Source organism: Trichomycterus rosablanca, chromosome 22 (genome assembly GCF_030014385.1).
Source record: "Trichomycterus rosablanca isolate fTriRos1 chromosome 22, fTriRos1.hap1, whole genome shotgun sequence".
NCBI classification, from domain to species: domain Eukaryota; kingdom Metazoa; phylum Chordata; class Actinopteri; order Siluriformes; family Trichomycteridae; genus Trichomycterus; species Trichomycterus rosablanca.
The window spans coordinates 9,318,224-9,332,874 of record NC_086009.1 but is presented as its reverse complement, the minus strand read 5'-3'; the positions used below and the strand labels follow the sequence as shown (position 1 = coordinate 9,332,874).

Sequence of the window (14,651 nt, the reverse complement as noted above, 5' to 3'; positions counted from 1 at the left end):
AAAGAGAAATGGCTCAACATTTTGTGGACTGGTGAAAGCAAAATTGTTCTTTTTGGGTCTAGTGGCTGTAGACAGTATATCAGACGACCATCGAGCACTGAATTCAAGCCAAAGTTCACTGTGAAGACAGTAAAGCATGGTGGTACAAAATGATGATATGGGGATGTTTCTCATACCATGGTGTTACGCCTATTTATCGCATACGAGGGATCATGGATCAGTTTAAATATATCAGAATACTTGAGGAGATCATGTTGCCCTATGTCGAAGAAGAAATGTCCTTAAAATGGGTGTTTCAACATGACAGTGACCCAAAACATCTTGGTTACAGACAAACAAGATTGAGGTAATAGAGTGACCAGCCCAATCCCCTGACTTCAATTCCATAGAGAACTTGTGGGCTGATATCTGAAGCGCGTTTTTTTGAGGCAAAACCCAAAATTGCAGAAGAACTGTGGAATGTCGTCTGATCATCCTGGACTGGAATACCTGTTCAGAGGTGCCAGAAGTTGGTCGACTCCATGCAACACAGATCTCGGAAACAATTGTTTTGCCACTAAATATTAGTTCAGTAATTTAAAGTAAAGTGAAACCTCAAACATTTTTTCATGTTATAGATAATTTTTTTGAGTTTTTAAAGAAAAATGCTGGCACTGCTATTATTTTGAACAGCCTAATATTCATTTTTCTGAACTTTCTGTAAAGGATTAACACAAACTGGCTAAATGTTGTTAATGTTTTGATTTAGAATTGAAAGTGTAGTATTTTCAGTGCATTTGCATTTATGGAAATAAAAGTTATTATAATGATTTTGTGCTTTATTCACTTTTTTAAAATCACTGCTATTTTTTTGAACACTACTGTAGATAGATAGATAGATGGATGGATGGATGGATAGGTGGGTGGATAGATGGATGGATGGATGGGTGGGTCGATGAATAGATGGATGTATAGGTAGATGGATGGATGGACGGGTGAGTAGGTGGGTGGGTGAGGTTTGGTGGGTGGGTGAGAGGTTGGATAGGTAGGTGGGTGGGTGTTTGGTTGGATAGGTGGGTGGGGGAGTGAGGTTTGGTGGGTGGGGTTTGGTGGACTGAGGTTTGGTGGGGTGGGGTGGGTAGATAGATAGATGGATGGATGCATGCATAGATAGATAGATAGATAGATGGATGGATGGATGGATGGATGGATGGATGGATGGATGGATGGATGGATTGATTGGTGGGTGGGTGGATGGATGGATTGGTGGGTGGGTGGATGGATGGATTGGTGGGTGGGTGGATGGATTGGTGGATGGATTGACAGATAGGTAAATAGATTGGTTTAATATTATTTTAATTAAGTGTCAATCTTGTTAAAAACAAACCAAAAACAACACAGTATGGAAGTGGTTTATAATCATTTTAATGAGCATGATATAATTAATATAAAAATAGATCATTTAAGTAAACTATTTGGTACACTGAAGCACTTTCTCTGTAGGAAATAAACTGACCTTGTTACCTCCTCCCAGTCCAGTTTGACCCCTAAAGTTCTTTTCATATTAACAGTTTTCATGCAAGTGCCTGTTAAATCCATTATTTAAACTATTTAAATTAGGTTTCTAAAAAAATGATTAAATTTCACTAACATGTACAGCCGATGCTCTCTCTGATAAGAGACTCGGATTTCAATTTCTGCCAAGCTGTCTGCAATACAATTCAACATGATTAACATGATTAAACTGTTCTGTTATTATATTTCTTTTTCATATATACAGAATACATTTATTTATTTACAGAACCTGTTATCCACCACGTCATACTTCTGCAGTCTGTACAGAACAAAGTACATCGTGTGTATTGCTAAACAACAAATACGTCCTAGTACTGTTACTGTGGTAACGACATGAAATACAGACTGGCGTTTGGACAAACGTAAAAGAACAATAGTGAAATGTTAACAGACATGAATCCTAGATGATGGTGATCGCAGGTTACATGAGAGACCAGACATTAAGGAAACAGTTCACCGACAAGGCATAACATTATGACCACTGACAGGTGAAGTGAATAACACTGATTATCTCGTCATCACGGCACCTGTTAGTGGGTGGGATATATTACGCAGAAAGTGAACATTTTATCCTCAAAGTTGATGTTAGAAGCAGGAAAAATGGGCGAGCGTAAGGATTTGAGTGAGTTTAACAAAGGTGCTCCCGGTCTGCAGTGGTCAGTATCTCACTGAGGCGCGTGGGGAGCGTAGGCTGGCCCGTGTGGTCCGATCCAACAGACGAGCTCCTGTAACTCAAACTGCTGAAGACGTTAATGCTGGTTCTGATAGAAAGGTGTCCGAATACACAGTGCATCACAGTTTGTTGTGTATGGGGCTGCATAGACGCAGACCAGTCAGTTAGGAAAGTGGTCATAATGTTATGCCTCATCGGTGTAGACTAGAGCTACCGGTCAAGGGTCACTTCCACATGAGCATAGAAGCTTAGAGATACCAGCAGGCAGGCTGGGGAGCCTACACAGATGAGGGATAATGTGATCAGGGTGCGTCTCTCCGTACGCAAAGCTGATCCACATATGAACTCTCCACGTGGAGGTGAAAACATGCACACGTGTTAAAGGGGCGTGTGTTAGTCATGGCTCTTCTAAGTCAGGAATGGAGGTCAACATCAGTAAAGAGAAAGCGTAATGCAACTGGGTAACTGGATACGACTAGATTGGGAGGAAAAAAAACCCCACAATGATATATATGGGTGTGAGATTCACTTGCGCTGCTCTGTGTCCGCTGTGTTGTACTTCTCCTCAGACAGACTACCAATTATCTGTGTATTAAAAAAACCGCCACACCACTTCTTGAACATGCTGATCCATCGCTGAACGTCAACTGACGCTGCGCTTTGATCTTCCGCTTCGATCAAAGCCTAGTCCTTAGCGGCCATGCATTCCGAAGATGAGAAAGCTGAAGAAGACTGTGACGCCCACCAGCGAGACGGTGGCCGGCGCTGTAAACAGCTGCCGGTAATTGAAACGGAAGTACCAGACCACGGCGAGCAGCACCACGAACACCGGCACCACCAGGCTGCCCATGCTGAGTGTGAGAGCAGCTGAGCGTAGGCCACCGCTGACGCCTCTGGAAACGCCTGCTTGGGCTTGTTGGCCATCGTCTGTGTCGGGCTGGGGCAGGCTCTGAGCCTGGCAGATGTGGCAGTGCAGGACGCTGTTGTGGGTGATGTTGAGTGAGAGCAGTGTACGTCGCGGGTCCTGCAGCAGCTGCCCTTGGTAGATCAGCTTGATTTGACGCTCACGTCCGGAGAAGTATTTACTGAGGACAGAAATGAATACAATGTCTGTTAATCGACAAACTCATAGCAAGCCAACAAATCTATGTTTTATGTCAGCAAGGCTTTGGGCTTAATTGGTCCATTGCTGTACATGTACAATAAAGGGGGTCACGATTTCCCCTGAGTCAGATTTTAGCACAACATTAGCTTTATATAGTGCTGATGAGCGTTAAATTTAAGTTGCCAAATATTAACAGTTAGTTAATTTAAAACCACTTTTTTAAATCGGCAGCATACATCAGTTAATCATTAGCATTACTAACAGCAATGCAAGCTATAATATAACTATTGCTACGAGACATATAACTATTGGACGGTCCAGTTCCACCAGGACACCCTGGAAAGGTCATCAGTCCCTTACAGGCCATCCCACCCTTAGACATGACCAAAAACGTCTGTGTAGACAACCGGCCGGATGATTTAAACAGCCCTTATATTTAAACCCAGATCTCAGTGGTGGTGGGCTAGCGTTATAGACCACTGTGCCACCCGAGCGCCCAAAACTGGGAGCCACACGGCTAAAATAAATCACCCTAAATCTGTGCATATGGACATTCCTTGCAATTTTTCTAAAGTGCTGATTCAAAAATGTGCACTGCAGTGCTGCTGGAGTTTTTAAATATCGTGTCCACTCACTGTCCACTCTATTAGACACTCCTACCTAGTTGGACCTTGTAGATGTAAAGTCAGAGACGATCGCTCATCTATTGCTGCTGTTTGAGTCGGTCATCTTCTAGACCTTCATCAGTGGTCACAGGACGCTGCCCATGGGGAGCTGTTGGCTGGGTATTTTTTGGTTGGTGGACTATTCTCAGTCCAGCAGTGACAGTGAGGTGTTTAAAAACTCCATCAGCGCTGCTGTGTCTGATCCACTCATACCAGAACAACACACACTAACACACCACCACCATGTCAGTGTCACTGCAGTGCTGAGAATGATCCACCACCTAAATAATACCTACTCTGTGGGGGTCCTGACCTTTGAAGAACAGCATGAAAGGGGGCTAACAAAGCATGCAGAGAAACAGATGGACTACAGTCAGTACTTGTAGTGCTTCTATATGGTAAGTGGAGCTGATAAGTGAACAGTGAGTGTAGAAACAAAGAGGTGGTTTTAATGTTATGGCTAATCGGTGCCCCCTGTATCCTGTGATCTGATCACGTGTCCACTCACCTTTTCAACACCCCCACTGTATCCTGAGGCCTCAGCATGGCCAATTCCTCAGTATCATTCAGGAACTTCAGCCGCACCGTAATGTTCATGCCCTCGTCCTCTTCGTCCTCTGTCTCTTCGTCCATTCTCTCCTCCCGCTCATTTGTCTTTTTTCTCCCCCCCCGTATATCGAGCAGAGTCTCTCCTGTGCTTTCTGCTCCCTCCTCGTCCTCCTCCTCCTGTTTGTCATCCTCTGATGTTTCTTCGCTCTGCTGCTCGCTCGCCTCCGAATTGGACGGAGAGCCCCCATAGCCGTCGTGGCCGCCGAGGCCGATAAGGGAGGCGTGGGCGCCGACGGTGAGGATGGTGCCCAGAATGTGATCACCGCGATCAGCCACGTGGGTGGAGAGCCAGGCCAGGATGAGCGCCAGGAGCAAGATCAGGACACCACCCAGCGCTGTGGCCTCCTCGCCGAGGCCGTCCAACATGGTCAGAGCGCACACTGCCATAGCAAACCTCACTGCCTCTGCTACAGTAGAGAAAAAGAAAAGCACGGAGAAGGAACATAACTATGTGGACCTGAGGTTACACTGTGTCCGAGTTTTTTTAGTTTGTCCAAGAATAGACCACTGAAGTCGTGTCGTCAATTTGTAGTCCACGCCATGTTGTTATGCCCATATTTGGTAACCTGGGTCTAAGAGAAATTTTGAATGGGAAAAATGAATGGAGATTTCGAAAATTGCCTCTCTCGCATCCTGTAGTCATAAAAAATGTTCCAAAGCTGTTCCGTTTTGTTTTATGGAGATTCTTCTGTCTATTATTACTGGATCCTCTGAATTATGAAGTCGTTAAAGAGTCAAAATATGAATATTGCTACATGTAAGCTAATGCTACTGCGCACTGAATTGACGTCACTAGACTGGAAGCCTCTTAAATAAGCGCACGAAGCAGCGCGATTCACCAGGGTAACAGTGGAGTGATATTCACAAGTTTTAGTTCATATTTTTAGTAGCTAGCTACATTAAAGTAGAAAGCAATACTCACTGCTTGCTTTAACAAGCCCTACAAGATGACCTGCATTGAGGCTACACTGCTCAACATGACCTGACTGAAAGTGGTTTTCACCTCTTTTAATATTTTTGTAATCATCCTTGAAAAAGGAGGTCAAACCACAAAGCGATATGACCACCATAGTACGCCTTGCTTTGGTGTAGTTCAGTGACGTCTAATTAAGCATTAGCTTTCGTGTAGCATTATAAGTATTACGACCCTTTAACAACCTCGTAATTCAGAGGATCCAGTGATGTACAGGAGAAAAATGTACACAGGACAAAACGTATAGGGTTCTGAACATGTTTATTTAGCACAGGATGCGTTAGAGACGATTTTTTTGAAAACCCCGTTCATTTTTGCCATAGGAAATCGGGCTTAGACCCGGGTCTCCAAATATGGGCATAACGAGGACTACAGAATGACGCACGACTTCAGTGGTCTCACTGCTGATTCGTGGGACCTAGTATACACTCCCTTATGTACAGTAGATTAGAATCAGTCAATATTTTTTAACCTTTATCCATCCAATAAAATTTTTTGCACTCACCCACGGAAATCCTAATAAATTACTGAAAGGCAATCTATAAATAGCTACAAAAAACACACTTTAGTAGATGTTACATGTATTATTGATCGGTATGGGCCAGAAACAATGGGCTATGGATAAATATGTAGGGAGTTCCGCCCACGAGTGCTTAGTTTGTTGGGTTTTATGCATCTAGACCTGCACATTTCTGGAAGTTTCATAGCAAGGCACTGCAACACTACACAGATAAACAATGTCATTTACATATTTACATGTGCAAAATATTTTTTTTTCATGGGAAGTATGTGTTTATAAAGCAGCTTTAATTACACGATTGACATGAATCGACATATTTTTCATCTTGGTAATAACTGTTTCCATTTTTGTGAAGTAATGCTGCATCTATTATTGTTGGTATTCTTTGTTTTAATTTACTAAGAAGTACATTTCACTACCTCATGAACCATTGTACCATCTATTCACCATCATGTACTAACACTTGTCTTTAGTCCTGTCTTCTAATTACTTGTTTATATTAGGGATAATTAGGAATATCTTTTGTAGTTATTTATTATAGGATTTTTTGTATTATTGTTGTATTTGCACTGTTTTGTATTGTCTTGCACTTTTTGTACCGTGTTACACCGTGATCCTAGAGGAACGCTGTTTCATTTCAATATGTACTTGTATGTAGCTGAAATGACAATAAAACCTCTCTGACTCTCTCTGACTGATTTCTATCTGTCGCTCAGGTGGCGCGGCGGTAAAGTAAGCTAGCGCACCAGAGTTGGGGTCTCAAATACATCGTATCGAATCTCAGCTCTGCCTTTCCGACTGGGCTGGGCGGCAGCATGAACAACGATTGCCTGTTGTTCAGGGTTAGAGGGTAAAAAAGTCGGATCATGGGTCCTCATAACTGGTGCGACTGCGGCCCCTGCTGGCTGACTGATGGCGCCTGCACAGGGCTGAGGAATAATGCTGATGGGGGTGTGGCCCTCCGTACACAGTGCCCGTTTGTGTATGAACTCGACTCGTGCAGGTGAAAAATGAAGTCTGTGCTGACTGTACGTGCCGGAGGGGGCGTACGTCAGTCGAGAGGTGTCCTCGGTCAGCGGGTAATTGGACTAGATTAGGGGAGAAAATTGGGGAAAAAAGTGGGAAAAATTATTTTTAAAAAAACAAGTACATTTCTATTATTATCATTGGTTTTTGGAACACCTGCTTATTTGGATGCACCTTATGGGTACTCAAATCCTGACTGTGGCCCATCTGCCACTATAGAACACCTTTATAGTCATTTTTACATATACACTACAATGAAATTCTTTCTTCACATATACTAGCTCGTTTGGAAGCTGGGGTCAGAGAACAGGGTCAGCCATTGTAGGGCGCCCCTGGAGCTGAGAGGGTTAAGGGCCTTGTTCAAAGGCCCAACAGTAGCAGCCAGGATTCAAACTCTCAACCTTTTGATTGTTAGCCTAAAGACCACCACTGTCTTGCACAACGTATAAACACTCTAATTGGTCCTTGCATAAAAAGTGGCCACCATATGACCACCACAACCATATAAAATATAAAAGTATCATGGTTGTGTGTGTTTGTTTGTTTGTTAGGATTTTAACGTCATGTTTTACACTTTTGGTTACATTCATGACAGGAACGGTAGTTACTCATTACACAAGATTCATCAATTCACAAGGTTATATCGAACACAGTCATGGACAATTTTGTATCTCCAATTCACCTCACTTTCATATCTTTGGACTGTGGGAGGAAACCGGAGCACCCAGAGTAAACCCATGCAGACATGGGGAGAACATGCAAACTCAACACAGAAAGGACCCGGATCTCCCTACATGGGGATCGAACCCAGGACCTTCTTGCTGTGAGGCAACAGTGACCACATATATAAAAGTATCACGGTTGTGTGTATGTGAGATGCTGGTATAAGCATCATATAGTATAATAAGCATCACAAAGTTCTGTACTGCTGGTATGACAGTATAATAGCAATGTGGGGGATACTGGTACGATTGTATCTGGTTCACTGCTGTCTACAGGGATTTTAAACTTACTAGTACTTACTTTAGAATCCAAATCAGTTTACTTATCTTCTAGCCATTTATCAATTTGAGTTTGGTCCTGACTATATGACTATCTCAGCTGTTGGGTTGGTGTATGGACAGTGGTAGCCTAGTGAGTAGAGCATGCAGCCACTGTTGGACCCTTGAGCAAGGTCCTTAACCCTGTCTGCTGCATGGGTGCTGTACAATGACTGATCCTGCCATCTACCCCCAGCTGGGATATGCAGAAAAATTATTTCAGTGTACAGTACACATGTATATGTATATATGACAAAGAAAGGCATTCTTCACCTGCACGAGTCGAATTCATACACCTGACGGGCACTGTGTATGGAGGGCCACACCCCCATCAGCATTATTCCTGAGCCCTGTGCTGGCACCATCAATCAGCCAGCAGGGGCCGCAGTCGCACCAGTTGTGAGGACCTATGATCCGACTTTCTTACCCTCTAACCCTGAACAACAGCCAATCGTTGTTCATGCAGCCGCCCAGCCTAGTCGGAAAGGCAGAGCTGAGATTCGATACGATGTATTCAAAACCCCAACTCTGGTGAGCTAGCGTACTTCACCGCTGCGCCACCTGAGCGGCGGCATTCTATATTCTATGTTTGGAGACAACTCAACACTGGCGCTAGGGTCACTAATTTGATTTAATAAAAAGAAATCAAATACTGATCTAGCCTTTTACAGCCTTTTGGCCACAATGTTAACACTAAGCATTGCATTAGATCAAACCAATGGCTCAAATTTAAGGACATATATCATTTAAATATGTTGTACATATTTGAATGTATTAACTAGTGTTGTATTAGCTATTTTCAGGTCGGTTCTATGAATGACACTGCAAAGGATCCACTTCTCGTTCTGTAAACATGACAAGGTTTAATGGCAAAAAAATCCATGATAAAATGATGTACAAACCACGTGACATCATTCAATATATTTCTTTCGTTGCTATGATAGAGCTAACCTAAACTAGCCAGCATTAAGCCCGGCGTTAGTTTCGTTAAACCCAACGTAATGTATACAAATATACATGTGGAAAATAGCTTAAACTAAATGTAATTTTTAAACAGCAGCAGGAGACAGACACTAGGTCACTGAGCTAATTCTCTCAGCTAACTTGTTATGCGCTAGCCAACAACAACTGGGTTAGCTAAGGACGACCTTCGGACAGTTACTAAAGCAGTGGTCTAAATTTACAAACTGTATTTATAACTGTACTTTAATAAATGCACATTTTATTCCAAATATTAGTGGAATGATAAAAAAATCAGTAGAAAGCGTCATTTACCGTAATTAAATCATTCTTGGAGTTTAAACCCTAATTCTAGGCAAACTCACAGCAGCTCATTTCGGTAAACAAACACACACACAGCTGACAGTGCGTCATCTCACGCGTCAGTCTGAGGTTGCCAGATGCTCTCGTAAAACAACATTAGTAGGGTTGCCATGTATGCTTAATTTCGTTTTTATCTACGGCTGTAAACTACAGTAGTTTTAGTCACACTGAGCGGTCTGGCACAGGAATTCTGTTTACATTATTTCTTATGGGAAAAATAGGTTTACCTAACGAACATTTTGACTTAAGAACAGCCCTTTGGAACCAATTAAATTAATTAAAGGGCCTACTGTATATATATATATATATATATATATATATATATATATATATATATATATATACAGTACAGGCCAAAAGTTTGGACACACCAGCCAAAAGTTTGGACACACCTTCTCTTCAATGTTTTTTCTTGATTATTTTTATTTTCTACATTGTAGATTAATACTGAAGACATCCAAACTATGAAGAATTATGTAGTGAACCAAAAAGTGTTAAACAAACCAGAATATGTTTTATATTTTACCAACTCTACCTCTGCACAACCCAACTGATGGTCTCAAACACATTAAAAAAGCAACAAATTCCAAAAATTCACTCTAGACAAGGCACAAACATTCATTGAAAACCATTCCAGGTGGAAACCTAATAAAGCTGGTTGAGAAAATTTCAAAGAGTGTGCAAATCTGTCATTAAAGCAAAAGATGGCTACTTTGAAGAATCTAAAATATAAAACATATTCTGGTTTGTTTAACACTTTTTTGTTTACTACATAATTCCATATGTGTTCCTTCATAGTTTGGATGTCTTTAGTATTAATCTACAATGTAGAAAATTTAAAAAAAATTAAGAGAAACCACAGGAATGAGAAGGTGTGTCCAAACTTTTGGCCTGTACTGTATATATACAGTGTATCACAAAAGTGAGTACACCCCTCACATTTCTGCAAATATTTCATTATATCTTTTCATGGGACAACACTATAGACATGAAACTTGGATATAATTTAGAGTAGTCAGTGTACAGCTTGTATAGCAGTGTAGATTTACTGTCTTCTGAAAATAACTCAACACACAGCCATTAATGTCTAAATATCTGGCAACATAAGTGAGTACACCCCACAGTGAACATGTCCAAATTGTGCCCAAATGTGTTGTTGTCCCTCCCTGGTGTCATGTGTCAAGGTCCCAGGTGTAAATGGGGAGCAGGGCTGTTAAATTTGGTGTTTTGGGTACAATTCTCTCATACTGGCCACTGGATATTCAACATGGCACCTCATGGCAAAGAACTCTCTGAGGATGTGAGAAATAGAATTGTTGCTCTCCACAAAGATGGCCTGGGCTATAAGAAGATTGCTAACACCCTGAAACTGAGCTACAGCATGGTGGCCAAGGTCATACAGCGGTTTTACAGGACAGGTTCCACTCGGAACAGGCTTCGCCAGGGTCGACCAAAGAAGTTGAGTCCACGTGTTCGGCGTCATATCCAGAGGTTGGCTTTAAAAAATAGACACATGAGTGCTGCCAGCATTGCTGCAGAGGTTGAAGACGTGGGAGGTCAGCCTGTCAGTGCTCAGACCATACGCCGCACACTGCATCAACTTGGTCTGCATGGTCGTCATCCCAGAAGGAAGCTGACGCACAAGAAAGCCCGCAAACAGTTTTCTGAAGACAAGCAGTCCAAGAACATGGATTACTGGAATGCCCTGTGGTCTGACGAGACCAAGATAAACTTGTTTGGCTCAGATGGTGTCCAGCAGGTTGAAGACGTGGGAGGTCAGCCTGTCAGTGCTCAGACCATACACCGCACACTGCATCAACTCAGTCTGCATGGTCGTCATCCCAGAAGGAAGCTGACGCACAAGAAAGCCAGCAAACAGTTTGCTGAAAACAAGCAGTCCAAGAACATGGATTACTGGAATGCCCTGTGGTCTGACGAGACCAAGATAAACTTGTTTGGCTCAGATGGTGTCCAGCATGTGTGGCGGCGCCCTGGTGAGAAGTACCAAGACAACTGTATCTTGCCTACAGTCAAGCATGGTGGTGGTAGCATCATGGTCTTGGGCTGCATGAGTGTTGCTGGCACTGGGGAGCTGCAGTTCATTGAGGGAAACATCAATTCCAACATGTACTGTGACTTTCTGAAACAGAGCATGATCCCCTCCCTTCGAAAACTGGGCCTCATGGCAGTTTTCCAACAGGATAACGACCCCAAACACAACCTCCAAGATGACAACTGCCTTGCTGAGGAAGCTGAAGCTAAAGGTGATGGACTAAACCCAATTGAGCACCTGTGGCGCATCCTCAAGTGGAAGGTGGAGGAGTTCAAGGTGTCTAACATCCACCAGCTCCGTGATGTCATCATGGAGGAGTGGAAGAGGATTCCAGTAGCAACCTGTGCAGCTCTGGTGAATTCCATGCCCAGGAGGGTTAAGGCAGTGCTGGATAATAATGGTGGTCACACAAAATATTGACACTTTGGGCACAATTTGGACATGTTCACTGTGGGGTGTACTCACTTATGTTGCCAGCCATTTAGACATTAATGGCTGTGTGTTGAGTTATTTTCAGAAGACAGTAAATCTACACTGCTATACAAGTTGTACACTGACTACTCTAAGTTATATCCAAGTTTTATTTCTATAGTGTTGTCCCATGAAAAGATATAATGAAATATTTGCAGAAATGTGATGGGTGTACTCACTTTTGTGATACACTGTATCCTTTGGTGTGTGCAAGAGGTTTTTTATTTCTTTTTTTCCCTTCGGAGGTTCTTGCCTCTTCTTCTTGTTCTTCTTACCTCCCTGAAATGAGTTTTTGCAACTTGGGATGTCTGCTTTGTAGTGTTAAACTATATGCCTTTTTTAGACTACTGTGTTAAGGCAGGGTAGGGAATTTTTTTTTTACCGTTGCATAGCAGCAACTCATTCGTTATGGAACTACTTTTTGGCGGAAGGTATTGTCAATATTAAAGCATATTCAATATGAAATTCAGGGCTTCTTTGGTTTATTTTCTTTCTTTATTTTGTAAAAACTGTTGTATAAAAGCAATAGAACACTTGAGGTCGTGTGTTATCGCGAATATCGACATAAGATCCGACATAATTCTGATCGTGTCATTTTCTGCTCTCTAATAACGGTATATGTTTTTAATAAAGCAATAAGCCACGAGAGATCGTGCGTTACTGCGATTTTATCAAGGGGAAGGTTGTCATCTAAAATGTCTTTCACGTGATAAAATCATGGCAGTAACGCACGGTCTCGAGTGGCTTATTGCTTTTATAAAACGGCGGTCAACATAAAATATAATAAAATACAACAATGTTCAATTTATAAATGTTTTTATTTACAAAAACACTTTAAAAAAAGCATTCTTCCACGAAATCACGTAGTCCGTTAACAGTGTTGCTAGGCAACATGAGGGCGAACATAACATTCACTTTTTCTTTTCAGTGGCGTATTAATATGGAATGATGTGAGGTGGTCATAGGTGTGCGTGTCGAACGCGGCTCAGCCAATCAGATTTTAGGACCGGAACTATCCGTTTTATAACAGGTTTTTAATTATAAGCACATTTACAAAATAACGGATTATATTCCTAATGGGAGAACACACGGTTATAAATTTAATAGCATCTGGAACAACATAAACTAAGGCAGCGGTTCCCAAAGTGTGGGGCGCGCCCCCCTTGGTCTGACTGACATTAGGTGCGGAACCAATGTTTTAACGTCGGAATTTTTTTTACGGTGGACGATAAACAAACCGTGTTTTCAGGTCTGTCAGGATTCATTCTGACAGAGAGTCTAGATCGGGGAGCCCAATACATCGATCACACAGTACACGCTGGTACATCGTTCCTCATTCAAACAGCTCATCGTGACTGACATGAAATGTGGCCACTGTTTGTTTAATTTGCGGTTTGTTACCATGACTACGCCTCATCCCGCATGAAGCAGCGCTAATCTAGAACGTTTTCTGATGGAGAAATTTTAATCCAACAATCTGACATTCAAATGAAGTCGAGGGCCTCTGCTGGACAATTTAGAACTTCCACATATTTGATAGCTTTTTCGGATCAACCTACTTGTGTGAATCAGCCTTTTCTCACATGAAAATAATGAAGTCTAAATATGGGTCCACCCTTACTGATGAACACCTGAAAAACTGCTTGAGCATCAGCAGCTCCTGTCCAGATAAACCTGACTGACACCATTTAGAGCAAATCATCAGAATAAGGTCAGCGTGATTATTCAGTCACTTGCCCTGTAAAGCTGAATATCAATACAGGAACTGAATTGAATAAATAAAAAAAAATGATGAGGCCAACCTTAAAAAGTAGATCGTGATGACCTGTAGACTGAAACAGTAGATCTCAAGCCACAAAAGTGTGTAAACCCTTTGTCTAGATGTACAGAATGGAGAGGTATAAAGAGGGATAAAGAAGAAAAACCGCCACTAATACAGTGATAAGACTTGAACTCTCACAAATTGGCACAGATTGAACTTTGTTTGCAAATTTTAATTCATTTAAATTTTTTTTGAAATAGCAGACTGATTGAAGGAGCAGTCCAGTGATGTCAAAAAGTGGTTTGATAAAGTCAAGTACAACAGAAATGACTGATATAAAGGGGAAAGGAACATTCATGATCTTTGAAGTTATTTCAACGTTAAAATTGGCCTATTTTTGTCAGCATTTTGTTGTAAATGGGGCGGGGGGCGTGACAGAAAAAGTTTGTGAAGCACTGAGTTAAGGTAAGCAGTATTATGGATTTTTTGCTGTGTTTTGGATTTTGGCCGCTGTGCCGTAATTTGCAATGAAAACAAAACGTATCAGTTTAAGCTTTTAACTGGTACTAGGAAAGTAAAGGCACGAAGTAAATGCAGTCTGTTTTCGTTTTTTATCTGAACTTGCATATTATTTGTTTATTTCTATGCTACATTTCCAATATATGTTTATTATATTGACTCGTGACTTGACTCAGACTCTAGCCTAAAGACTCGTGACTTGACTCGGACTCTAGCCTAAAGACTCGTGACTTGACTCAGACTCTAGCCTAAAGACTCGTGACTTGACTCGGACTCTAGCCTAAAGACTCGTGACTTGACTCAGACTCTAGCCTAAAGACTCGTGACTTGACTCAGACTCTAGCCTAAAGACTCGTGA

General features: G+C 41.9%; 1 protein-coding gene across 2 annotated transcripts; it reads right to left on the bottom strand.

Annotated features, from left to right (window-relative positions):
- Positions 1-1,384: 1,384 nt before the first annotated feature.
- On the bottom strand, positions 1,385-9,520 carry tmub2 (transmembrane and ubiquitin-like domain containing 2). Of its 2 annotated transcripts, none has more exons than XM_063018623.1 (3): positions 9,441-9,520; positions 4,506-5,013; positions 1,385-3,312 (listed from the first exon to the last, which is right to left on the bottom strand). In XM_063018623.1, exons 2-3 carry the CDS (start codon positions 4,991-4,993, stop codon positions 2,919-2,921), a joined length of 882 nt encoding a protein of 293 aa, XP_062874693.1. In that variant the 5' UTR covers positions 4,994-5,013; positions 9,441-9,520; the 3' UTR covers positions 1,385-2,918. The 2 variants fall into 2 exon arrangements, with proteins under 2 accessions (XP_062874693.1, XP_062874692.1); XM_063018622.1 differs by lacking the exon at positions 9,441-9,520 and adding an exon at positions 8,439-8,476 and having other exon boundaries at positions 4,506-5,010.
- Between the last annotated feature and the right edge of the window lie 5,131 nt (positions 9,521-14,651).